The 24749-nt window shown below is 42.6% G+C and overlaps 1 protein-coding gene across 3 annotated transcripts in view; it reads left to right on the forward strand.

The window, feature by feature from the left end:
- The window catches only part of man1a2 (mannosidase, alpha, class 1A, member 2), a 128770-nt gene that overhangs the window by 14611 nt on the left and 89410 nt on the right, over nucleotides 1-24749 (forward strand). For all 3 annotated transcript variants that reach the window (XM_072585227.1, XM_072585226.1, XM_072585228.1), the window contains 2 exons: nucleotides 14965-15220; nucleotides 23444-23540. In XM_072585227.1, the coding sequence (XP_072441328.1) occupies nucleotides 14965-15220; nucleotides 23444-23540 (353 nt within the window). The remainder of the gene's footprint in view (nucleotides 1-14964; nucleotides 15221-23443; nucleotides 23541-24749) is intronic.

Here is a 24749-nt window from a genome sequence, read left to right on the forward strand (position 1 = left end):
TATAAATGTTAGCTATGATCAGATACAGGGCCTCTTATTTTGGCCTTGTATCATCTAATTTTGATGTATTTGGAAAGGCAAGGACTGATTAGGGACAGTCAACATGGCTTTGTGCGTGGAGAATCATGTCTCACAAACTTGATTGAGTTTTTTGAAGAAGTAACTTAATCATAAAATGAAAAAATGACATTCTGCTCAAATTACGTCATTTGGGTCACCCTCCAAGTCTGGATTATTACCCAAACTACTGCAACTTAGCATAGAACACAAAAGATTGAGCAATGAAAATGTAGTTGAAGACTGGTGGATGCCAGCTTGTGGGCCACTGGCATGAGCACATTCTAAAGTGAGGTCTATGTCTTTTGGCAGGCCTATATACCTGAACCACACTGAAGCCACTGTTCTCGCAAAGCGCATAGCTACCGAAGTAAAGGGAGTTTTAAACTAAATAGTGGAGTCAAAGGATGAAATGTGCAAAGCTGTTATATATCATAGAGGTAAGTCAAGGTAAAACAGAAATCGTTAACGTGAAGTTTGAGGGTCCAAGAATGCCAGAAAAGCGATAGACGAAAACTAAACCTAGAAATACAGTGATGAAAGTTACGTTAAGTTCGTTCATTTGCCAATGTTGGAACTTAATCATTTCAAGTGCAGGTGATACTGTATTTCAACTCAGAGGGTACAAGTTTTAATTTTTTTCTGTCTGCTAAGGAAGGCGATATGTTTATTTTCAATTTGAGGAAGGCCACTTTTGACGGTATTAGGCAAGAACTTTCAAAAGCTGATTGGGGGTGGGGGGCATATGTTTGCAGGTAAGGGATGGCTGGAAAATGGGAAGCCTTCAGAAATGAGATAACCAGTGTCCAGAGACAGTATATTCCTGTTGGGATGAAAGGAAAGGCTGGTAGGTATAGAGAATGCTGGATGGCTAAAGAAATTGAGGGGTTGGCTAAGAAAAAGAAGGTATAGACAGGATAGATTGAGAGAATCCTTAGAAGAGTAGAAAGAATATAGGAGTATACTTAGAGAGAAATCAGAAAGGCAAAAAGGGGACATGAGATGGCTTTGGCAAATTGAGTTAAGGAGAATTCAAAGTGTTTTTACAAATACATTAAGAAAATGGTTAAAGGTGGATAAATCCCCAGGACCTGATCAGGTGTACACGAGAACTCTCTGGGAAGCTCGAAGTGATTGCTGGGCCTCTTGCTGAGATATTTGTATCATCGATAGTCACAGGTGAAGTGCCGGAAGACTGGAGGTTGGTAAACGTGGTGCCACTTATTAAGAAGGGCGGTAAAGACAAGCCAGGGAACTATAGACCGGTGAGCCTGACCTCAGTGGTGGGCAAGTTGTTGGAGGGAATCCTGAGGGACAGGATGTACATGTATTTGGAAAGGCAAGGACTGATTAGGGATAGTCACCATGGATTTGTGCATGGGAAATCATGTCTCTCAAACTTGATTGAGTTTTTTGAAGAAGTAACAAAGAAGATTGATGAGGGCAGAGTAGTGGATGTGATCTACATGGACTTCAGTAAGGCGTTTGACAAGGTTCCCCATGGGAGACTGATTAGCAAGGTTAGATCTCATGGAATAAAGGGAGAACTAGCCATTTGGATATAGAACTGGTTCAAAGGTAGAAGACAGAGGGTGGTGGTGGAGGGTTGTTTTTCAAACTGGAGGACTGTAACCAGTGAAGTGCCACAAGGATTGGTGCTGGGTCCTCTACTTTTTGTCATTTACATAAATGATTTGGATGCAAGCATAAGAGGTATAGTTAGTAAGTTTGTAGATGACACCAAAATTGGAGGTGTAGTGGGCAGCGAAGAGGATTACCTCAGATTACAGCAGGATCTTGACCAGATGGGCCAATGGGCTGAGAACTGGCAGATAGAGTTTAATTCAGATAAATGCGAGGTGCTGCATTTTGGGAAAGTAAATCTTAGCAGGACTTATACACTTAATGGTAAGGTCCTAGGAGTGTTGCTGGACAAAGAGATCTTGGAGTGCAGGTTCATAGCTCCTTGAAAGTGGAGTCGCAAGTAGATAGGATAGTGAAGAAGGCATTTGGTATGCTGTCTTTTATTGGTCACAGTATTGAGTACAGGAGTTGGGAAGTCATATTGTGGCTGTACAGGACATTGGTTAGGCCACAGTTGGAATATTGCATGCGATTCTGGTCTCCTTCCTATCAGAAAGATGATGTGAGGATTCAGAAAAGATTTGCAGGATGTTGCCAGGGTTGGAGGATTTGAACTATAGGAAGAGGCTGAACAGGCTGAGGCTGTTTTCCCTGGAGCGTCGGAGGCTGAGGGGTAACCTTATAGAGGTTTACAAAATTATGAGGGGCATGGATAGGATAAATAGACAAAGTCTTTTCCCTGGGATTGGGGAGTCTAGAACTAGAGGGCATAGGTTTGGTGAGAGGGGAAAGATATAAAAGAGACCTAAGGGGCAACTTGTTCACGCAGAGGGTGATAGGTGTATGGAATGAGATGCCAGAGGATGTGGTGGAGGCTGGTACAATGGCAACATTTAAGAGGCATTTGGATGGGTATATGAATAGGAAGGTTTGGAGGGATATGGGCCAGGTGCTGGCAGGTAGGACTAGATTGGGTTGGGATAACTGATCGGTGTGGACAGGTTGGACCAAAGGCTCTGTTTCCATGCTGTACATCTCTATGACTCTAAAAGGGTAATAGGGAGAGAATAGGGCCTCTCAAAGATCATCAAGGCGGCCTCTGTGTGGAGCTGCAGGAGATGGGGCAGATACTAAACAATATTTTTGCATCAGTATTTACTGTGGAAAAGGGCAGGGAAGATATAGAATGTAGGGAAATAGATAGTACATCTTGTAAAATAGCTGAAAATGTGTTGCTGGAAAAGCATAGCAGGTCAGGCAGCATCTAAGGAACAGGAGAATGGACTTTTTGGGCATAAGCCCTTCTTCCTTTTGCCCGAAACGTTGATTCTCCTGTTCCTTGGATGCTGCCTGATCTGCGCTTTTCCAGCAACACATTTTCAGCTCTGATCTCCAGCATCTGCAGTCCTCCCTTTTTCCATCTTGTAAAATATCCATATTACAGAGGAGGAAGTGCTGGATGTCTTGAAATGCATAAAAGTGGATAAATCCCCAGGAACTGATCAGATGTACCCTAGAACTCTGTGGGAAGCTAGGATAGTGATTGCTGGGCCTCTTACTGAGACATTTGTATCGTCAATGTGAGGTGAGGTGCCAGAAGGCTTGGAGATTGGCTAAAGTGATGCCACTGCTTAAGAAAGGTTGTAAGGACAAGCCAGGGAACTATCAACCAGTGAGCCTGGCATTGGTGGTGGGCAAGTTGTTGGAGGGAATCCTGAGGGACAGGAAGTACATGTATTCTGAAAGGCAAGGACTGATTAGGGATAGTCCACGTGGCTTTGTGCTTGGGAAATCGTGTCTCGCAAACTTGATTGAGTTTTTTGAAGTAGTAACAAAGAAGATTGATGAGGGCACAGTGGGAGGCATGATCTATATGGACTTCAGTAAGGCGTTCGACAAGGTTTCCCATAGCTTAGCAAGGTTAGATCTCTCAGAAAAACGGGAGAGCTAGCAATTTGAATACAGAACTGGTTCAAAGGTAGAGGACAGGTTGGTCGTGGAGGGTTGTTTTTCAGACCGGAGGCCTGTGACCAGTGGAGTGCCACAAGGATTGGTGCTGGGTCCACTACTTTTCGTCATTTATATAAATGATTTTGATATGACTTTGAGTTATATTTAGTACGTTTGCAAATGACGCCAAAATTGGAGGTATGGTGGACAGCGAAAAAGATTACCTCAGATTATGATGGGATCTTGACCAGATGGGCCAATGGGCTGAAGAGTGGAGTTTAATTTTGATAAATGTGAGTTGCTGCATTTTGAGAATGCAAGCCTTAGCAGGACTAATACACTTAATAGTTAGATCATAGGGAGTGTTGCTGAACAAAGAGATCTTGGAGTGCAAGTTCATAGATCCTTGAAAATAGAGTTGCAGGGAGATAGGATAGTTAAGTAGGCTTTCATTTATTGGTTAGAGTATTGAGTGCAGGGGTTGGGAGGTCATGTTGCGGCTGTGCAAGACATTGGTTAGGCCACTTGGAATATTGCGTGCAATTCTGGTCTCATTCCTGTCGGACAGATGTTGTGAAACCTGAAAGGGTTTAGAAAAGATTTACAAGGCTTTGAGCTATATGGAGAGGCTGAACAGGCTGGGGCTGTTTTCCCTGGAGCGTCGGAGGCTGCGGGGTGACTTTTATAGAGGGTTATAAAATCATAAGGGGCGTGGATAGGACAAATAGCCAAGGTCTTTTCCCTGGGGTCGGGAAGTCCAGAACTAGAGGGCATAGGTTTAGGGTGAGAGGGGAAAGATAAAGAAGAGACCGAAGGGGCAACGTTTTCACACGCAGGGTGGTGCATGCATGGAATGGGCTGCCAGAGGAAGTGGTGGAGGCTGGTACAATTGCAACATTTAAAAGGCATTTGGATGGGTATATGAATAGGAAGGGTTTGGAGGGATATGGGCTTGGTGCTGGCATTTGGGACTAGGTTGGGTTGGGATATCTGGCCGAGTTGGATCGAAAAGTCTGTTTCTGTGCTGTACATCTCTGACTATATAGAACCTGCGTCCAATTTTGAATGTTTTTTTTCTATAGGAATCAATGCTTTCATATAAAGTTGCAATTTTCAGTGACACAACCTGATTTTAAGCGAGTGCATCCTGTACCTGTATTAATCAGTTTATCTGTTATCATGCACTCAAGGTTCAAATGTGATACCAACTTCCAGTGAGTTGCGATTTAGTATTCAGGGGCCCATGGTCATAGCCAGGAAGAATAAGTTGCATGCAAAGGGTAATCCCTGCATCTTTAAGGGAGTAATGAGCACAGCATAATCAGTGAAGAGGAGTTCTCTGATTCAGCCATGTTGTATTTTTAGCTTCACATTTCTTCTGGATAGGTTGTACAACCTGCCGTCCAATCTAGTAAAGTCCTTAAAGATCAGGAGGATAGGGAAGAAGTAATCATTGTGGTCCAGGATTCTTCCTGCTCTGATTCATTCCATTTTTCACCCTGAATCTGTCAAAAGCAATGCCACCAATCTCTACAGTACAGTGCACTTTATGGATTCTTTGAGGAACTTTGGTAGATCACTGATTTTCTCAAATCTTGCAGTCTGTCAGCCTGCTAACAGTTTTGAATGCTTCAGCGATATCAAGATAAGTAAGAAAGAGGTGCCGCACATTTCACAGGTATTGGCATATGAAGAATATTTTCGCTAGTGGATTTGCAATGACTTTTACTCTGTTTCTAAATATGCTCTGTTAACCTGTTGTTGGAGTCTTCTGAGTATGAGCCTATCAAGAACCTTTTCCCTTTGACAGTAAGCAGTGAATTGCCCTTGTAGTTGTATCATTCTTTTCTGTTACCTGATTCTGTATAATGTGATCATTTTTCTATCGCTCATGGCGTGTGGTTATCAACCTACCTTCCAACAGGAAAGGAGAAGATCATGAAAGTGTAGCACTAAACGGGACTTGCAATGTTATAGAGTCATAGAGATGTACAGCATGGAAACAGACCCTTCGGTCCAACCCGTCCATGCCGACCAGACATCCCAACCCAATCTAGTCCCAGCTGCCAGCACCTGGCCCATATCCCTCCAAACCCTTCCTATTCATATACCCATCCAAATGCCTCTTACATGTTGCAATTGTACCAGCCTCCACCACTTCCTCTGGCAGCTCATTTCCATACACGTACCACCCTCTGCGTGAAAAAGTTGCCCCTTCGGTCTCTTTTATATCTTTCTCCTCTCACCCTAAACCTATGCCCTCTAGTTCTGGACTCCCCGACCCCAGGGAAAAGATTTTGCCTATTTATCCTCTCCATGCCCCTCATAACTTTATAAACCTCCATAACGTCACCCCTCAGCCTCCAACGCTGCAGGGAAAACAGCCCCAGCTTGTTCAGCCTCTCCCTATTGTTCAGATCCTCCAACCCTGGCAACATCCTTTGTAAACCTTTTCTGAACCCTTTCAAGTTTTACAACACCTTTTTCCGATAGGGAGGAGACCAGAATTGCACGGAATATTCCAACAATGGCCTAACCAATGTCCTGTACAGCCGCAACATGACCTCCCAACTCCTGTACTCAATACTCTGACCAGTAAAGGAAAGCGTACCAAACGCCGCCTTCACTATCCCATCTACTTGCAACTCCACTTTCAAGGAGCTATGAACCTGCACTCCCAGGTCTCTTTGTTCACCAACACTCCCTAGGACTTTACCATTAAGTGTATAAGTCCTGCTAAGATTTGCTTTCCCAAAATGCAGCACCTCTGCATCTGAATTAAACTCCATCTGCCACTTCTCAGCACATTGGTCCATCTGATCAAGTAGGTATAAACAATGACTGCAGATGCTGGAAACCAGATTCTGGGGTGGAGTGGTACTGGAAAAGCCTCCATCGCCAGATCATGGCAACACGACACCTGGAGGAAGAGCGCCTCATCTTCCGCCTAGGAACCCTCCAACCACAAGGGATGAATGCAGATTCCTCCAGCTTCCTCATTTCCCCTCCCCACACCTTATCTCAGTCCTAACCCTCGGACTCAGCCTTCTTGACCTGCAATCATCTTCTTGACCTCTCCGCCCCCACCCCCTCTCCGGCCTATCACCCTCACTTTAACCTCCTTCCACCTATCGCATTCCCGACGCCCTCCCCCAAGTCCCCCCTCCCTACATTTTATCTTAGCCTGCTTGGCGCACCTTCCTCATTCCTGAAGAAGAGCTCATGCCCGAAACGTCGATTCTCCTGCTCCTTGAATGCTGCCTGACCTGCTGCGCTTTTCCAGCAACACACTTTTCAGCACAGCAATTCAGACAGCATCCCTGCTCCTCGGATGCTACCTGAACAGCTGTGCTTTTCCAGCACCACTGTACTCCCCATCTGTTCAAGATCCTGTTGTAATCTGAGGTAACCTTTGCTGTCCACTACACTTCCAATTTTGGTGTCATCTTCAAACTTACTAACTATACGTCTTATGCTCTCATCCAAATCGATGGGGTGGGCTCTTCATCTAAGTCAACCATGACAAGAACCTGTGGGGAGTCTCACATGTCTGAGAGATGTGTGCCTCACAGGAGTACGATTTGGAGATGCAGGTGTTGGACTGGGGTGTATATAAAAAAAAATCACACACCACCAGGTTTAATTGGAAGCACTAGCTTTTGAGCGTCGCTCCTTCATCGTGGTTGGTACGATGGTGTTCAACTCAGCAAGGGTATTGGTTGCTTTTGGTGAATATTTAAGGAGGAAGCAATTTTGATAGGGTCAAATGACCTCTTAATTTTGTCCTACATCACAGAGGACACAAGTTCAAGTCCCCTCAACTCCAGAGGTGTATCATCACACTTTTGAACAGGTTGATTAAAAGTATCTATACAGCACATTCACTTTTTGTTTAAAATGTTTCACTTACTCATGATGAAAATTTGCAAAAATACCAATAAAAGGGCAAACCTACCTTTTATACTGTATGAGTGGAGACTGTGTTCATTGGTTGGCAAGTGTACTCTGGTAAAGGCATTGCCAAGGAGAAAACTGCACTGAATGACTGTTAACTGCCAGGCTATATTTAGATTTCAGACCAGGTAGGTTGACTCTAGTCAGGGAATTATCCTGAGAAATGAATCTTTGAATAGTTGTCATCTGTTCTGTTGAGTTTAAATGGACACAGTACATGCACTTCCTTTCTGTTTACACAGAGTAGGGCTCTGTGTATTAATATATGTAGCTTCCGGTACACATAAGTGGATCATGCTGCAAACCCACTCTGGTTATCAGCAAATAATGTCCAATTGTAGTGTCTCATCTCAAGTTGGACACTGTGAGTTTGTATGTGAGGAACTGGTTCGCACAGTCAATACCTTATCACAAACGGCTGAAGAGATATGCTGTTTAATTTTTCATTTTGCAGTTTCATTTTGCTGTTGCATATTAATGACATGAAGCAGCTGTCTTCATCTATTGCTCAAATGTCTGAGAGTCCTGAGGTAATCTATTCACCATTCAGGACCAAAAGTGACTTCCTAAAAGCCTTTCATGAGATTGCACAAGAAATGCAGCAAGAACAAATTTGATCAGGGTAGCCGTTATCCTGCAGGATTGCTTTGAAGCACTCTATTACAGCATCAAGTTTATAACTCAAAATGACCAGTTCTTGCAAATATCCTTATATAATTCAATAAGGTACCTGTCTTCAATGGTATATTTCCAAAAGGGAGGAGATGTGTTTGCTATATTGAATTTGCGGCTACATGTATGAATTTCCATGCATGTCTTAACGTGCTCCATTCTGTGCTCAAGTTCGCATTTCAAATGGTACAATCAAATGAGCTCCCTTTCCATGATATCCTAGTTATGAAATCAGCCAGAGGGTTCTCTATTTTTGTCTACTGCAAACTTACCTTCGTAGGTTAGTATACCAGTTGGAATTCAAGTGGTTGTATATGCTTGTAAATTGGCCTTTTTCAGCAATCTCATAAACAGCAATTTATGCACTATTCAAACTTAATATTGAAAAATGTTAATTTGTTCATTTAGGCAAAAGAATTAAAAAGCAAAGTATCACTTAAACCGAGAATGTGGAAATCTGATTTAGGTGTCCTCGTGTGAGAGCCAAAATTTTGTATTTGGTAGAGAACATCGTTCAGAAGGCTAATTAGATGCTATCCCTTATTGTGAGAGCAATTGAACAGGTGAAAGATGGCACCTGAGGAGTGATGACTTCGTTGTTGGCAAAGCGCTGGTGGAAGGCTTATAGACTCTCCAAGCTATGTTTTATTGTTATCTTTAAAACTATTCAATGCTGCCGGATCATGACGACAGTGCAAGATTTTCATTATATTTGATTATGTTTTACTGTATTTTCAAAGTATTTTATACATGACAGTAAAATCATTCATTCTTTTCACTTAATTTCCTTCATTCTTTCATTTTATTTCATTCACTGTGTACGTCTGGTTGTCTTATCTTAAATAAAATGTAAATATGTTTGAGGTGTTTCAGAGGAGATTTATTGGATTGATACCCGAATGAGAAGGATTGTCTTATGAGGAAAGATTCAGCAGGCTGGGCTTGTTTCCACAGACGGAAGAGTATGTATGAGGTTACTTGATTGAGATGAACAAAATCCTGCATGGTCTTGACAAAGTGGATGTGGAAGATGACTTTGATCTTGTGGTGTGGTCCGGGATGGGGGGGCCACTGTTACAAAATAGGAGTCAGACGAACCATTGCAACATTGTACTACAATTCAGTACTTTGTATTTGCTGCTGACTATGTGATCGTCACTCCATTCTGGACATTGATCGCAGATTTGATTGCCTATTGAAGCACATTGTTTGAGCCATAAAGTGTGACCCTGAGTTTTTATTCCAAGCACCGAGTTGGTTTATTTCCTAGCCTATCCCCACTATGATTTTTCTGTCAATGTCCATGTATGTGATTCTAATAACAGTTATTAGAAGTTTGAGGTTCAACACTTTGTTTTTACTTGGGCACTTTGCAGCTTTCTGAACTCACATTAAATTCAGATCCAAAGTGCAAACAACTGCCCCCATTTTTTTTCAGGTGTATGTGATGGTAATGATTATATTTTTGCAGTGTCCTAGTTTTCAGTACCTATCTTTTGTTCCTTTACTTGTCTTCTCATTTAAGCTCTTCTGCCTCCAGGTTATTTTTAACTTCACAATTTTTTGGTCTCTCTACCCATCTCCCTGCTTCCCTTTCACTTGCAAATCATCCGTACATCTGTTACTTTTACTCAATTCTCATAAAAATATTTTGTTACAATTGAACCTACATCTTTATCTGGAGGTAAAATGCTCGGCAGTATGTCTGACTGTGTTTGAGACAGTAGCAGTAGCGTTGAAGAATCTGAACAAAAACAAAATTGCTGGAGAAACTCAGCAGGTCTGGCAGTATCTACCAATTCTGAAGGAAATATTTGAAGGGAGTAAGGCAAAAGATGGGAAATACAGGCCAATTAGCCTGATCTCGGTCATTGATTAAAATCCTGGAATCTGTTGTGAAGGATCAGGTTTCTAAATACTTGGAATTTGCATGGTAAAATAGGGCAAAATCAGCATGGTTTCATCAAGGGGAGGTCATGTCTGACAAATCTGTTAAAATTCTTTGAGGAGGTAATGAGCACATTTGGCCAAAGAGAGACAATGGATGTTGGCTACTTGGACTTCAAGAAGACAGGTGAGGTGCCGGAAGACTGGAGGTTGGCAAATGTGGTGCCACTGTTTAAGAAGGGCAGTAAAAACAAGCCAGGGAACTATAGACTGGTAAGCCTGACCTTGGTGGAGGGCAAGTTGTTGGAGGGAATCCTGAGGGACAGGATGTATATGTATTTGGAAAGGCAAGGACTGATTAGGGATAGTCAACATGGATTTGTGCATGGGAAATCATGTCTCTCAAACTTGATTGAGTTTTTTGAAGAAGTAACAGAGAGGATTGATGAGGGCAGAGCAGTAGATGTGATCTACATGGACTTCAGTAAGGCGTTCGACAAGGTTCCCCATGGAAGACTGATTAGCAAGGTTAGATCTCATGGAATACAGGGAGAAGTAGCCATTTGGATACAGAACTGGCTCAAAGGTAGAAGACAGAGGGTGGTGGTAGGGTTGTTTTTCAGACTGGAGGCCTGTGACCAGTGGAGTGCCACAAGGATCGGTGCTGGGACCTCTACTTTTTGTCATTTACATAAATGATTTGGATGCGATCATAAGAGGTATAGTTAGTAAGTTTGCAGAAGACACCAAAATTGGAGGTGTAGTGGACACCGAAGAGGGTTATCTCAGATTACAACAGATGGGCCAATGGGCTGAGAAATGGCAGATGGAGTTTAATTCAGATAAATACGCAGTGTGCATTTTGGGAAAGTAAATCTTAGCAGGACTTATATACTTAATGGCAAGGTCCTAGGGAATTGCTGAACAAAGAGACCTTGGAATGCAGGTTCACAGCTACTTGAAAGTGGAGTCGCAGGTAGATAGGATAGTGAAGAAGGCGATTGGTATGCTTACCTTTGTTCTGGAGTAGAGTGGTGCTGGAAAAGCACAGCAGTTCAGGCAGCATCCGAGGAGCAGGAAAATCGACGTTTCGGGCAAAAGCCCTTCATCAGGAATACCTTATAGAGAGAGGAAGAAAACATCTTCAAGGCAGGAATCCTTTGGCTTGAAAGGTCAATTTTCCTGTTCCTCGGATGCTGCCTGAGCTGCTGTTTTTTTCCAGCACCACTTTACTCCAGAATCTGGTTTCCAGTATCTACAGTCATTGTTTTTACCTATGCTTTCCTTTATTGGTCAGAGTATTGAGTGCAGGAGTTGGGAGGTCATGTTGCGGCTGTACAGGACATTGGTTAGACCACTGTCGGAATATTGCATGCAATTCTGGTCTCCTTCCTATTGGAAAGATGTTGTGAAACTTGAAAGGATTCAGAAAAGATTTACAAGGATGTTGCCAGGGTTGGAGGATTTAAACTATAGGGAGAGATTGAACAGGCTGGGGCTGTTTTCCCTGGAGCGTAGGAGTCTGAGGGGTGACGTTATGGAGGTTTATAAAGTTATGAGGGGCATGGGTAAGATAAATAGGCAAAATCTTTTCCCTGGGGTTGGGGTAGTCCAGAACTAGAGGGCATAGGTTTAGGGTGAGAGGGGAAAGATATAAAAGAGACCTAAGGGGCAAATTTTTCATGTAGAGGATGGTATGTGTATGGGATGAGCTGCCAGAGGAAGTGGTGGAAGCTGGTACAATTGCAACATTTTAAGAGGCATTTGGATGGGAATATGAATAGGAGGGTTTGGAGGGATATGGGCTGGGTGCCGGCAGGTGGGACGAGATTGGGTTGGGATATCTAGTCGGCATGGACGGGTTGGACCAAGGGTCTGTTTCCATGCTGTACATCTCTATGACTCTAAGGTCTTTGACAAGGTTCCACACAGGAGGCTGCCGAGTAAGATCAGATCCTATGGTGTTAGAGGGAAGGTACTGCCATGGATAGAAGATTGACTGTCTGCCAGACAGCCGAGAGCGGGGGAAAATAGAGTCCTTCTTAGGCTGACCGCTGTTGACTAGTGATGTTCTGCAAGGGTCAGTGTTATGTCCTAACTTTTACTTTCTACATTAATGATGTAGATGAAGGAACTGAGGGAATTCTGGCTAGGTTTGCAGATGATACAAAGGTACGTGGGGGTGCAAGTAATATTGAGGAGGCTGCAGAAGGATTTATACAGGTTGGAAGAGTGGGCAAAGAAGTGGCAGATGGAGTATAATGTGGGAAAGTGAGAGGTCGTGCTGTTTGGTCGGAAGAATAGAACATAGACTATTTTCTAAATGGGGAGAACATTCTAAAATCTGAAGTCCAAAGGGATTTGGGAGTACTTGTCCAGGCTTCTCTGAAGATAAACTTGTAGGTTGGGTCAATAGTTAAGACAGCGATGATGAAGTTTATTTTGAGAGGACTTGAATATAAAAGTAGGGATGTACTTCTGAGGCTTTGTAAGGCTCTGGTCAGGCCACATTTAGTATATTGTGAACAGTTTTGGCCCTATATCTCAGGAAGGGTATACTGGCCCTGGAGTATGTCCAGAGAGGATTCAGGAGAATGATTCCAGGAATGAAAGGCTTAACATATGGAGGAACCTTTGAAGACCCTGGGTCTATATTCAATGGAGTTTAGAAGGATGAGGGGTATCTAATTGAAGCTTGCTGAATGGCTTGGACAGAGTGGACGTTGGGAAGATATAGAATCTCATAGAATCCCTAAAGTGTGGAAGGATGGCATTCTGCCCAAGAAGTTCGCACTGACCCTCTGAAAACAACCCACCCAGACCCATTCCTGTATCCTATTACTCTACATTTTCCCCTGACTAATGTGTGTAACCTGCAAATCCCTGAACACTATGGGCAATTTAGCATGGTCAGCTCACCTAACCTGCACATCTTTGGACTGTGGGAGGAAGCACGCACACATGGGGAGAACATGCAAACTTCACATAGACAATCGCCTGAAGGTTGAAATCAGACTTGAGTCCCTGGCTCTGAGGCAGCAGTGCTAACCATTGAGTGACTGTGTCCACTCTCCCAACCTGTCTAAATCCTTCCGCAGTGTCCCCACCGCCTCCATACAACCTGTCCCTCCACAATCTTTATATCATCTGCAAACCTAGCTAGAATGCCCTCAGTTCCTGCTTCTAGATCATTATGTGACATAACACTGACACTTGTGAAACAGCATAGTTACTAGCTGCCATCCTGAGAAGGGCCCTTTTTTCTCCACTCTGCTTTCTGCCACAGCCAATCTTCTATCCACGCTAGTGGATGTTTCCATTAGCAAGAGAGACTATGTCCCAAGGCATAACCTCGGAATAAAGGGCTGCCCGTTTAGAACAGACATGAGAAACATCTTCAGCCAGACAGTGGTGAACCTATGGAATTCGTTGCCACAAAAGACTGTGGAGGCCAGGTCATCGAGTATATTTAACATGGAGATAGGTTCTTGATTGTCAAGGGAATCAAAGGTTGCAGGGAGAAATCGGGAGAATGAGGTTGAGAAACTTATCAGCCATGATTGAATGGCAGAGCAGACTTGATGGGCCGAAGGGTCTAATTTCTGCTTCTCTGTCTTATAGGTCTGGTAGCCTTTGTTCTGAACTTGAATTTGGGATGCTACTAATGTGTAGGCTGTCAAAATTCCCAGGTCCCAAATCAGTGTTGAGAATATCTGATTGTAAACAGTTGTGCTTTAAATGTCCATTGTTTCCAAGAAACAAGTTGGGGTCTCAATGTTGGCTAATCAGCATTTCAATCTGGATAACAGGGTCCATGTGGTTCAGGTTGCCTTGGTGATACACGTTGGGAGATATTTTTGTAAGATATCCCTCTGAGCACTCCAGACATGGTTAGTCTGCCAGCACTTGCAAGAGGTAAGCAGCCATTGTCAACATGAAGCTGCAACTCGCCACTCAGTAATATTGTTGGTATCTCTTGTTGGATTGAAAAGGCCAAATTCATGGGTTAAAAGAAGACAAAATTTTGCCTTGTTTATATTTAATAGTATAATCTCTGGGCTGGAGGTATTGAGTCCTGAAGAAGGGTTACACCTGAAATGTTAACCTCTCTACCCCCATTGCTGCATGGCTTGCTGCATTCTTCCAGCCTCCTCCTTGTCTACCTTGGATTCCAGCATCCTGCAGTTTTTTTGTCTTTATCCAGGAGTGTTTCTAGCATGTTCAGTTGTTTTTAAAACTGTCATTGTATTCAGATGTATGTATATTTGCTCATTAAAATGTGACATGATTCCTCAATGGTTAGCACCGCTGGCTCACAGTGCCAGGGAATCAGATTCAATTCCAGCCTTGGACGATTGTGTAAAGTTTGCTTATTCTCCTAGTGTCTGCATGGGTTTCCTTCAGGTGCTTGAGTTCTTTCCCCCACAGTCCTAAAGATGTGCAGGTTAGGTGGATGGGCCATGCTAAATTGCCCATAATGTCCATGGATAAGCAGGCTAGGTGGATTAGCCATGGAACAATGCAGGGATAGGATAGGTGGGTGGAATGCTCTTCGGAAGGTCAGTGTGGACTCAACGGGCTGAATGGTTTGCTCCCTTTCAGTAGGGATTCAGAGATTCTATGGTAAAATATCTTGCGTATGGATACAGCCTCAAAGTTGAGTTTTGGCTTCTTGTGAATGTATTAATATCTTAAGTTTTGCAGCAACCATCTTTACTGTTTAAAATCCTAACCTTTGAATGTCGCAGTTTGAGTTTAAGTTTAACACCTAAGTTCTGAAATCGCAGTTAATTGCAAGCTATTGTTGTTTTACATTTTCATAATGATAGATCTGTCCAATATCTTTTCTGAATTCCTTAGAGATGAAGAGGAGCAGCTTCGCAAAATGATTAGGGCAGATCACGAGAGGGCGCTTGAAGAGGCTAAGGAGAAACTGAAAAAATCCAAAGATCAGATTCGTGCTGAAATTCAGACAGAAAAAAACCGTGTGAAACAAGATATGAAAAAAAGAGAAGGCAAACAACTGCCACATGTTCCTATCCCAAAACTTGTGGGAATCAATAATGGGGACCCAGGTGATCCAGACACAAGAGAGAAACAAGAGAAGATTAAAGAGGTATGTGGGAAGACTTGGTAGTATATTGCTTAAGTTGGAATGAGTGTTTTTTAAAATCCGTTTTACTCTAAATATGTAACATCTCTTACCTTTACCGAAGGATGACCATGAACTGTATTGAATAATATTGCTTTAGTGTCTACACATATTGAGTGTGGGTATTTTCTCATCAGCTTTTCAGAGATGTTACTGCACACTTCTGTGGAAAGTGGGATCTGAATGCAGGCCTCCTGGTCCTAAGAAAGGGATACCACCACTTCACCACAAGAGCCCTAAGTGTATTGGACACTGTGTGAGTGGTGTAATTTGTGGCTAGGTTAGAAGTGCTGTCACCTTCATGTTGGAATGTTATGGGTTTCCACCTGCTCCAGAAACTTGAGCCAGATAATAGGCATAACCTAGCACAGTACTGAGTGAAAACCAAAAAAAAGAGAAACTCAGCAGGTCTGGCAGCATTTGGAGAGGGAGAGTTAATATTTCTAACCCTAGTATGACTCTTAAGAATGCAGCATTTTGCTTTTATCGAAGAATTGCAGCATTGGAAGAAGTGCTAATTTCTTAGTGTCTTCTCACTGCTGGAGATGTTAAACCATGGTCCTATTTGCTCCCTCAATTGTATGTAAAACATTTCATGATATTGTTTAAACAGCAGAGAAGTTTATTTCCGAGTCCTTGCCAATATTTATCCATCAAGCAGCATCACTAAAATAAATTGGGTCAGAAATTACTGTAGCTGGTGACTAACTTTATTTAGTTTCAGTGACCACTTGCACTGGACGTTGCTGTAAATTAGAAATTCAAATGATGTGGTGCCTTTCAAAGGGCAAACAGCTACGTAATTCTTTGATTCTTGTTTGCTATTGTTTGGTTTAGTTTAGTTGTAATAACTGTTTTGTAGGTTAACTGTTGCATAGTGTGATAATAGTCATTATCTGAAGACGAGGGAGAGGGAGCTCATACAACAAGGATCTTTGTTTTTTGAACCTGGACAACACTGATGCTGGATATTGTGTTTTTGAAACATGGCAAGGATTTTCTTGTTGGTATTTCCCTTAAGTCACAGAGACATAGCGATGTACATCACAGAAACAGACCCTTTGGTCATGCTGACCAGGTATCCTAAATTAATCTAGTCCCATTTCCCCCTAAACCCTTCCTATGCATACACCCATCCAGATGCCTTTTAAATGTTGCAATTCTACCAGTCTGTCACTTCCTCTGACAGCTCATTCTATACACACACTACCCTTTGTGTGAAAAAGATGCACACTGTGAAACAAAAGTTGAAAAAGGTCCTTTTTAAAATCTTTCCCTCCTCTCCGCCCAACCCAGGGAAATGATTTTTCCTTAACACATCCTGAAGATTAAATAATTTTTGAATGAATTGAGTATCTTTATATAATTTCAATTTAAATGCTATCTACAATGTAAAGCCTATGCAGTCGTCATTCTCTAAAATTAATTGAAAATAAAAGTAATGAATAGATTTTTGCAGTATTTAAAAATAGTAAAACTTCAACTGTTATTTCTGACAAGGTTGAATATTTTTATCATTTCAGGCATCTAAAATCTCGAACAATTTTTAACAATGCGCAGCAAACAAGCAGTTTGCTTTGCAAAGTTTAATTTTTATATTTAATTCTCAATCTCTCACAATATGGTAAATATTGCTATCAATATTCTGTATGCAAAATGTCACCTCATGGAACTGACAAAATTATTTTATATTCCTGAAAGAAAAAATATGGTGATCAAATTTTGGTTTTAAAAAAAACTTGGCTTATGAAGGGTAAAGGATACTGAATTTACTTATCTACCAATGCTCATCAGTTGCCACTGGAATGGATTTGATTTTGAATGCTTCATTTTTGTTAGTTTTTAAACTAAGACCTCTTGTCGTTACTTGTTTTTGGCACCTACATCATTTGATTTGGTTGGATGACTAAGTTCTATTGAATTAAAGCTAGAATTAAATTCTGAATCCTTCTATATGCTATTGGAGGACTGTGATGCTAAATTTATTAATGCCTGTTATTGCACTATTTAGTTCAGCATAATCCAGTTAGAGTAATTTTAATAAAGAAAATAAATAAAAGATGGATTAGGAATTCACACTAATTCTACATCATAACATTTGAAATAGGAGCAAGATTAAGCCAGATACACCCTCCTGTCACTCCTGTCAGTCAAAAAGATATTCCCATATTGCTTGATGACCTTAATGCCCAGAAATCTTTCAATTGTCTTGATTGCACATAGCAACAAGCATCCACAGCCCACTGGAGTAGAAAATTGCAGCAATTCGTAACTTTCTGAATGACAGATTCACAAATGGCCAAACTCTAATCTTCAGGTCAAGCCAGAGATCTTGAAGCTGCAACTATGGGAAACAGCTTTGAACATTACCTTGTTAAGGCTTCTATGGATTTTGTATGTTTCAGTTGGATCCTACCTCATTCTTCTTAAGAAAGTATCCTCCTTCAACTCAAGGTCTCCTCTATAGGACAACCTACTTATCTCTTGAATCAGTTGTATAAACCTTCTTTGCACTCGATTTAAGGCAGGTTTCATATTTATAAAATAAGAGAGCATGTCAGAAATAGTCATCAGATCTGGCAGAAAGTCTGGAATGAAAAACAGTTCATATTTTTAATGTGATGTTTTGTTTCTACTGCTCTTCAAAATTTTCTTCACCTAGTTCTAATGTCCTGTCTGCATAAAGTAGGAAAAATCCAATTCAGCAAATTACAATTCCATTAGTCTTCAGCAAGGTTAAGGGAAGTGTGATTAATGGTGCTTGTAAATGTGAGTTACACATCAAGAACAAGTGCACTGTTGGTTGAGTTCTACAGAGCCACTCTACATGGAGAAATTGAGGACTGCAGATGCTGGGGGATGAGTGTCGAAAAGTGTGGGACTGGAAAAGCACAACTGGTCAGGCAGCATCCGAAAAGCTTGAATTGATGTTTCAAGCCTAAGCCTTTCATCAGGAAATTAGTCCAAGGGGGCTGATAGATGGGAGGGTGGTAGGATGGGGGGAAGGTAGCTGGGAATGTGATAGGTAGTTAAAGGTGGGGGTGAAGATGATCACTCGGAGAGCAGGGTGGAATGGATCGGTGGGAAGGAAGGTGGACAGGTAGGACAGTTCAAGAGGGCGGTGCTGAGTTGGAAGGTTGGATCTGGGATAAGGTTGGGGGAGGGGAAATGAGGAAACTGGTGAAATCCACAGTGATCCCATGTGGTAAGAGGGTCCCAAGGCAGAAGATGAGGCATTCTTCCTCCAGGCGTCGGGTGGTCAGACTTTCATATCCTTGACAGAGTGGAGGGGGAGTTGAAGTGTTTGGCCACAGGGCGGTGGGGTTGTTTAGTGTAGATGTTTCAGAAATGTTCTCTGAAGCATTCTGCAAGTTGGTGTCCTGTCTCCCCATTGTAGAGGAGACCACGTCGGGAACAACAGGCACAGGAGATGATGTGTTTGGAAGTACAGATAAATCTGTCAGGTGTGGAAGGATCCTTTTGGCATCTTGGACGGAGGGAAGGGGGAGAGGTATGTGCAGGTTTTGAACTACTTGCGGTGGCCTAACAAGGGAGTTGCGGAGGCAATGGTATTTCTGAAATACAGGGGTGGGGAGGGAAATATCTCCCTGGTAGTGGGGTCTGTTTGTAGGTGGCAGAAATGGCGGAGGATGATGTGGTGTATCTGGAGGTTAGTGGGATGGAAGGAGTGGATGGGGGAGGGGGGGTCTGTCTTTGTTGCGATTGGAGGGTTGGGGTTCAAGGGCAGAGGTGCAGAAAGTGAAGGAGATGTGTTGGAGGGCAAGATCGACACTGTGGGACGGGAAATTGCAGTCATTGAAGAAGGAGGCCACCTGGGATGTTCTGTGGTGGAATTGCTCCTCCTGGAAACAGATGCGGCGGACGTGAAGGAATTGATAATAAGGGATAGCGTTTTTACAGGAGGCAGGATGAGAGGTGGTGGAGTCCGGGTAGCTGAGGGAGTCAGTGGATTTGTAGATGTCCGTGTTGAGTCGGTCACAGGAAATTGAGTTGGAGAGGTCCAGGAGTGGTAGATGCATGTCTGAGATGGTCCAGGTGAACTACAGGTCATGGTGGAAAGTGTTTGTGAAGTTGATGAGCACGAGGTGGCGCCAATACAGTCATTGAAAAGGTGGGGAATGGTGCCGGTGTAGCTGCGAAAGTTGGATTGTTCCACGTACCCAGTGAAGAGGCTGCCATAGCTGGGGTCATGTAGGTGCCCATGGCTACCCCTTTGCTCTGAAAGAAGAGAGAGGATTCAAAGGAGAAATTGTTGAGGGTGAGGACCAGTTCAGCCAATCGAATGGAAGTGTTAGTGGAGGGTTACTGGTTTGGTCGGCGTGAGAGGAAGAAACTGAGGGCTTGGAGGCGGTCATCATGGCGGATGCATGTGTACAGGGACTGGATATCCATGGTGAAAATGAGGCATTTGGGGCCAGGAAATTGAAAGTCATGGAGTAGGTCAAGGGCGTGGATGCTGTCTCACATGTTGCTGGGGAGTTCCTGCACCAAGGGGCACAGGACAGTGTTAAAGTATGCAGAGATAAGTTCATGGGCCAGGAAGAGACCAGAACAATGGGTCATCCGGGGCAATCATGTTTGTGAATTTTGGGTAGGAGGTAGAACCGGTTGGAGGGGTTTCCCAGACTGAGGTTGGAGGCCGTGAGTTGAAGGTCCCCTGAGGTGTTGAGGTTATGGATGGTCTGGGAGATAATGGTTTGATGATGGGAGTTGAAGCTATGGTTGAATCAGTCGGAGGAGGTGTCCGCGACTTGGCGCCTGGCTTCAACAGTATTGAGGTCGATGTTCCAAACTACCACTGTCTCCTCCTCCTCCCTTCTCCACATCATTTCCACCCCCCCGCCCCCCCACCCCATCCCTTGCCTTGTCTGCAGGTTTAATGGTGATATTAGGGAGTGAGTTGAGAGCTGCACGTTGAGAGGTTAGAGTGGTGGAGGGGGGTGTGGTGGACAGGTTGAAGGAGGTCAATATTAGACTGGCAGTTGGAAATGAGATTGAGAGTGGGTAATAGATCAGTATGGGGAGTGTATTGGAAGCGGAAGGGTGGGTGGGAGTACAGATGGCAGAAGTGTTCAATGTTGTAAAGAGTTTCAAATTAATTGATCCAGGAGTGTAGGGGGATGAAATTGAGGTCTTTACTGAGGACTGATGGCTCATCCTCATTGAGGTGTAGGTATTGTGGGGGGGAGGGGGGGTGAAAACATGGTCGGTTTGGGAGCTATGACCTGGTGTGGGGCTTGAGCTGGAAGTGGGGGTGGAGACTGTCACTGGAGTGGGTGTGGTTGTGGGATTGTGAGTGACATCACAAATGGGAGTGATGCTCACCTTGGGGATCAGGGGAAGGGGGTGGCTTCAGTGGTATCCCCAGGAGTGGAAGTGACATGTGATGTAGGCGATATCGTCTGTGGTGTTCAAGTGAGTGACATTGGTGGAGGAAGTGGCTGCGGTGGCAGCAACTACGGGGACGACAGTAATGTGCCGGGTAGACTTTGCGTTGGTTTCAGCAGCGGTGGATCTTGTGGCAATCGCGGAGGTGGCATGACTGGCAGTTGCTGCGGTCTGTGGGACGGTGAGTTTGGAAGTGATGTCTTTGTTCGACACAGTGGTGAAGACTGGAACGGCTGCGTGGCTAATGGCATCCAAGCTAGTATCTAAGGCTCAACAATCTTAAGTTGTTTCATCAGTGATCTCCCTTCATCCTAAGATTAAAGTTGGGATATTTGCTGATGATTGGCAATGATCGGTTCCGTTTGCAGTTTCTCAGATAATGAAACATTCTGCACTCAAGTGCAGTAAGACTGAGACATCATTCACAACCTTACTTGCTGAGAAAGTGCCAGGCAGTGGCTAAATCTAACAAAGGAGTGTTTGACCATCTCCCCTGACATTGACTAGCTTTTGTCGTTACTGAAATCCTTGCCACAAAGTTCCTTGGAATCACCATTGACCAACTGACCAGAAATTCAGTGGGATCACCACATAAACAGTGGGGCTATAAGTGACTGTGGCTGCAAATCAAAGACAGGATATTCTTTGGGAAGTGAATCATTTGTGATTCTCCAAAGACTTTCACCACCTACAAGGTATATGCCAAGAATACTTTGGATCAATGCAGCTCCATCAGCCTTCAGGAAGTTCAATGACAAGGCATAGCAGCTTTATTGATCAGCACTTTGTATGCTGCAGTAACTCACCACAATTTTGTCAGGCTACCTCCCAAGTATGCAACCTGTATTGTTGAGAAAGGTGAGGGCACCAGTTACACTGGGACACTGCCACTTTCAAGGCTCCTTCCAAAGGGTCTACCATCTATCCTGACTTGGAAATACATTGCATCTGCTCTGGTTATTATGTTCATCTTCTCTCAAATTTCTGTTATCAACCACGCCAGTAGCAGCTGCCAAGTATCTCTAAGCAAGTAGCAAACGTTAAGGCTCCAACTTTGCTCCAAATCCCTTTTCTTTTATGAATCATGATTAGGTTCACTCATACCTGACTACTAACTGAATCTAAGCCATGACCTAACCTGAGGGATGTCTAGTGTCTCCAGCCAACTCTCTCACCTAATGCACTGTGATGCTTGCAGATTACAGCTCAACAACTTGGTCAGTGTTTCTTGAGTTGCAGGCACCAGCTGAAAATGCAGCTTCTGATTGCACTAGCTCCCATGCATTGCAGTTACTGCATGTCAGCAGGCTGTGATTTAATCTCGAAAACCTCTTTATATTTAATTAATTAAAAGTTTGTGTAATTAACTTTAGTTTACTTATAGATTTTAGAGCTAATTAAGCAGAATAAATGACTTAAGTAAAGTATTAGTTTAGGTTTCTAGTTTAAAATACTTCTGCAATAATGGACATCAAGTGCATTTTTTCTTTTTGTTGCATTAAATTCCCATTCGCCAAGGGCACCAAGTGTTTCCGCTGTGGCTGTGAATATACTGGAATGGGACTAATAGACAATTTATTTATTTTTAAATAGAAGCTCCGAAGTAGTTTACATTATAGCAGATGTTAGATGGATGAGTGACTGATAAGCATATACGTCTAACTGCATGTATAAATAAAAGGATGATCTTTAATTAGCACACGGTATTGTTATTTTGTGTTTGTGTAACTGAGCATTTGGGCAAATCACTAAAGTGATTGAGATAGTCAGAAATAGCAGGGCTAGGCCATTCACTGAGATTGACACCTGATTGTGATCTCAACTTCCCTACTTAATCCCCTACATTATAGATCAATAAACTGTCTAACTCATCCTTAAATTCATTTTTTTAGAGTAGATTACTTACTATTGAATCAGTCGTCACTATTCTCATGGAAGTGAATTCCAAAGACCAGCAAACCTCTAAAAAGAGGAAAGATGGGACACTGCTTATTTTTAAACGGCAATCACAATTCTAGATATCCTCACAATCATAAGCATCGTTTCAGCATCTGCTATATCAAGCCACCTCTCAGAATCCTGTACGTTTCAATAAAATAACCTCTCATTTTCTGAATTCAAATGTGTAAACCCCAACCAGCTTGACCTCTCCTCATAAGACCACCTCTTCATTTTTGTTTTGTTATTCTTTCATGAGATGTGAGTGCTCTTGGCAAGGCTAACATTTGTTCCCAATCCCTAATTACTTTTGAACTGAGCAAAGCCATTTAAAGAAGGTGGTTAAGAGTCAGCCACAGTACTGTAGAACTGGAGTTATGTCTAAGTCAGACCTGATAAGCATGGCAGATTTCCTTTCCTTTCCTTGGGTATTAGTGAACCAAGTGAATTTTTATAACTGATAGTTTCATAGTCACCATTTGATGAGATTAACTTTCAATTTCAGATTTATTAAAAGTAAATTAAAAATAAATTTAGATTTGTGTCATCAGAGCATTAGCCTATGCCTCTGAATTGCTAGTCAGTGATTTTATCGTTGTCTTTCCCCAGGAGTCAGGTTAGTGAACCTTTTCTGAACTTCTTTCATTGGAACTATTTCCCTTCTTGAATAAGGAGACCAAAACTCTGCACAGTACTGTATACTTTTACAAATGTCTTGTATAATTGGAGTCGCTTGGTGTTGAAATCTAACATTGTTGGAATGTATTTTTATTTGTTCTTCATTTTGATTGCTGAAGGATTGTTAAATTAGCTCAAGATTTTTTTTTTCCTTTTTTGCAGATGATGAAGCATGCTTGGGACAACTACAGACAATATGCATGGGGGCACAATGAGTTAAAACCACTCTCCAGGAAGGGCCATACAACCAATATTTTTGGTGAGTATCTGGGTGTGAAATGTCTGTTGTCTGCATTACGTATCATCTTTTTGGTAGCATGGATATTATAAAGATTTGCTTTCAATTTGAGCACTGTAAAGGTTGACTGAGGTGTGATTTACCAAAGCACTGTGGATGCTGGTAATCTGAAATGAAAGCAAAATGCTGGAAATGTTCATTAACCAATCAGCATCTGCAAAGAGAGAATTAAAGTTAGTGCTTCAAGTCAATGGCCTTTCATCATGAAAAGGCCTAACCTCTGAAACATTAGATTTACTTTTCTCCACAAGTGATGCCTTAACCTGTATATTTCCAGGATTATCGACGTTCATTTCAAATGTCCATTACATAGATGTGATTATTATGTTTTATAACTTGGTTTGTTTACAAGATATGCATCGTTTATTTAAGAAGGAAGAAACAAGGTAACTGGAGGTCTGTTAATGTGGCATTATTTGAGAGTGCAACTGATTGTTATCAAAAGTGAGTATGTACAGAATTGAACATAACCTTGTGACTTGAATCACCTACATAGTTTGGAAAAATAGTTCTGTTCACTTGTGTTAAAGAAAAGATGTTTGCATCAGAGGTGTGTTAAGAGCATTTTAAAGATTTTTCAGGAATAATGAATTTTAGCTGCTTGATTGTCTGGTCTGTTTTCTTTAGAATAGAAGGGGCTTTGTAGAGTGGATAGGATGAATTTATTTCTGTTGGCAGAGAGATCACTAACCTGGATGTGGTGGGAGTGTAGAGGAGGGCTGGTGGTATCAGAGGAGGAGAAAAGAGAATACATAGTCAGTGGCAAGATTAGAGGAGGACAAGAAAATATTGAGGGCGTTTGGTATGCTTTCCTTTATTGGTCAGAGTATTGAGTACAGGAGTTGGGAGGTCATGTTGCGGCTGTACTGGACATTGGTTAGGCCACTGTTGGAATATTGCGTGCAATTCTGGTCTCCTTCCTATCAGAAAGATGTTGTGAAACTTGAAAGGGTTCAGAAAAGATTTACAAGGATGTTGTCAGGGTTGGAGGATCTGAGCTACAGGGAGAGGCTGAACAGGCTGGGGCTGTTTTCCCAGGAGCATCTGAGGCTGAGGGGTGACCTTATGGAAGTTTACAAAATTATGAGGGGCATGGATAGGATAAATAGACAAAGTCCTTTCCCTGGGGTCGGGGAGTCCAGAACTAGAGGGCATAGGTTTAGGGTGAGA

This window comes from Chiloscyllium punctatum, chromosome 15, assembly GCF_047496795.1.
Source record: "Chiloscyllium punctatum isolate Juve2018m chromosome 15, sChiPun1.3, whole genome shotgun sequence".
Taxonomy (NCBI): domain Eukaryota; kingdom Metazoa; phylum Chordata; class Chondrichthyes; order Orectolobiformes; family Hemiscylliidae; genus Chiloscyllium; species Chiloscyllium punctatum.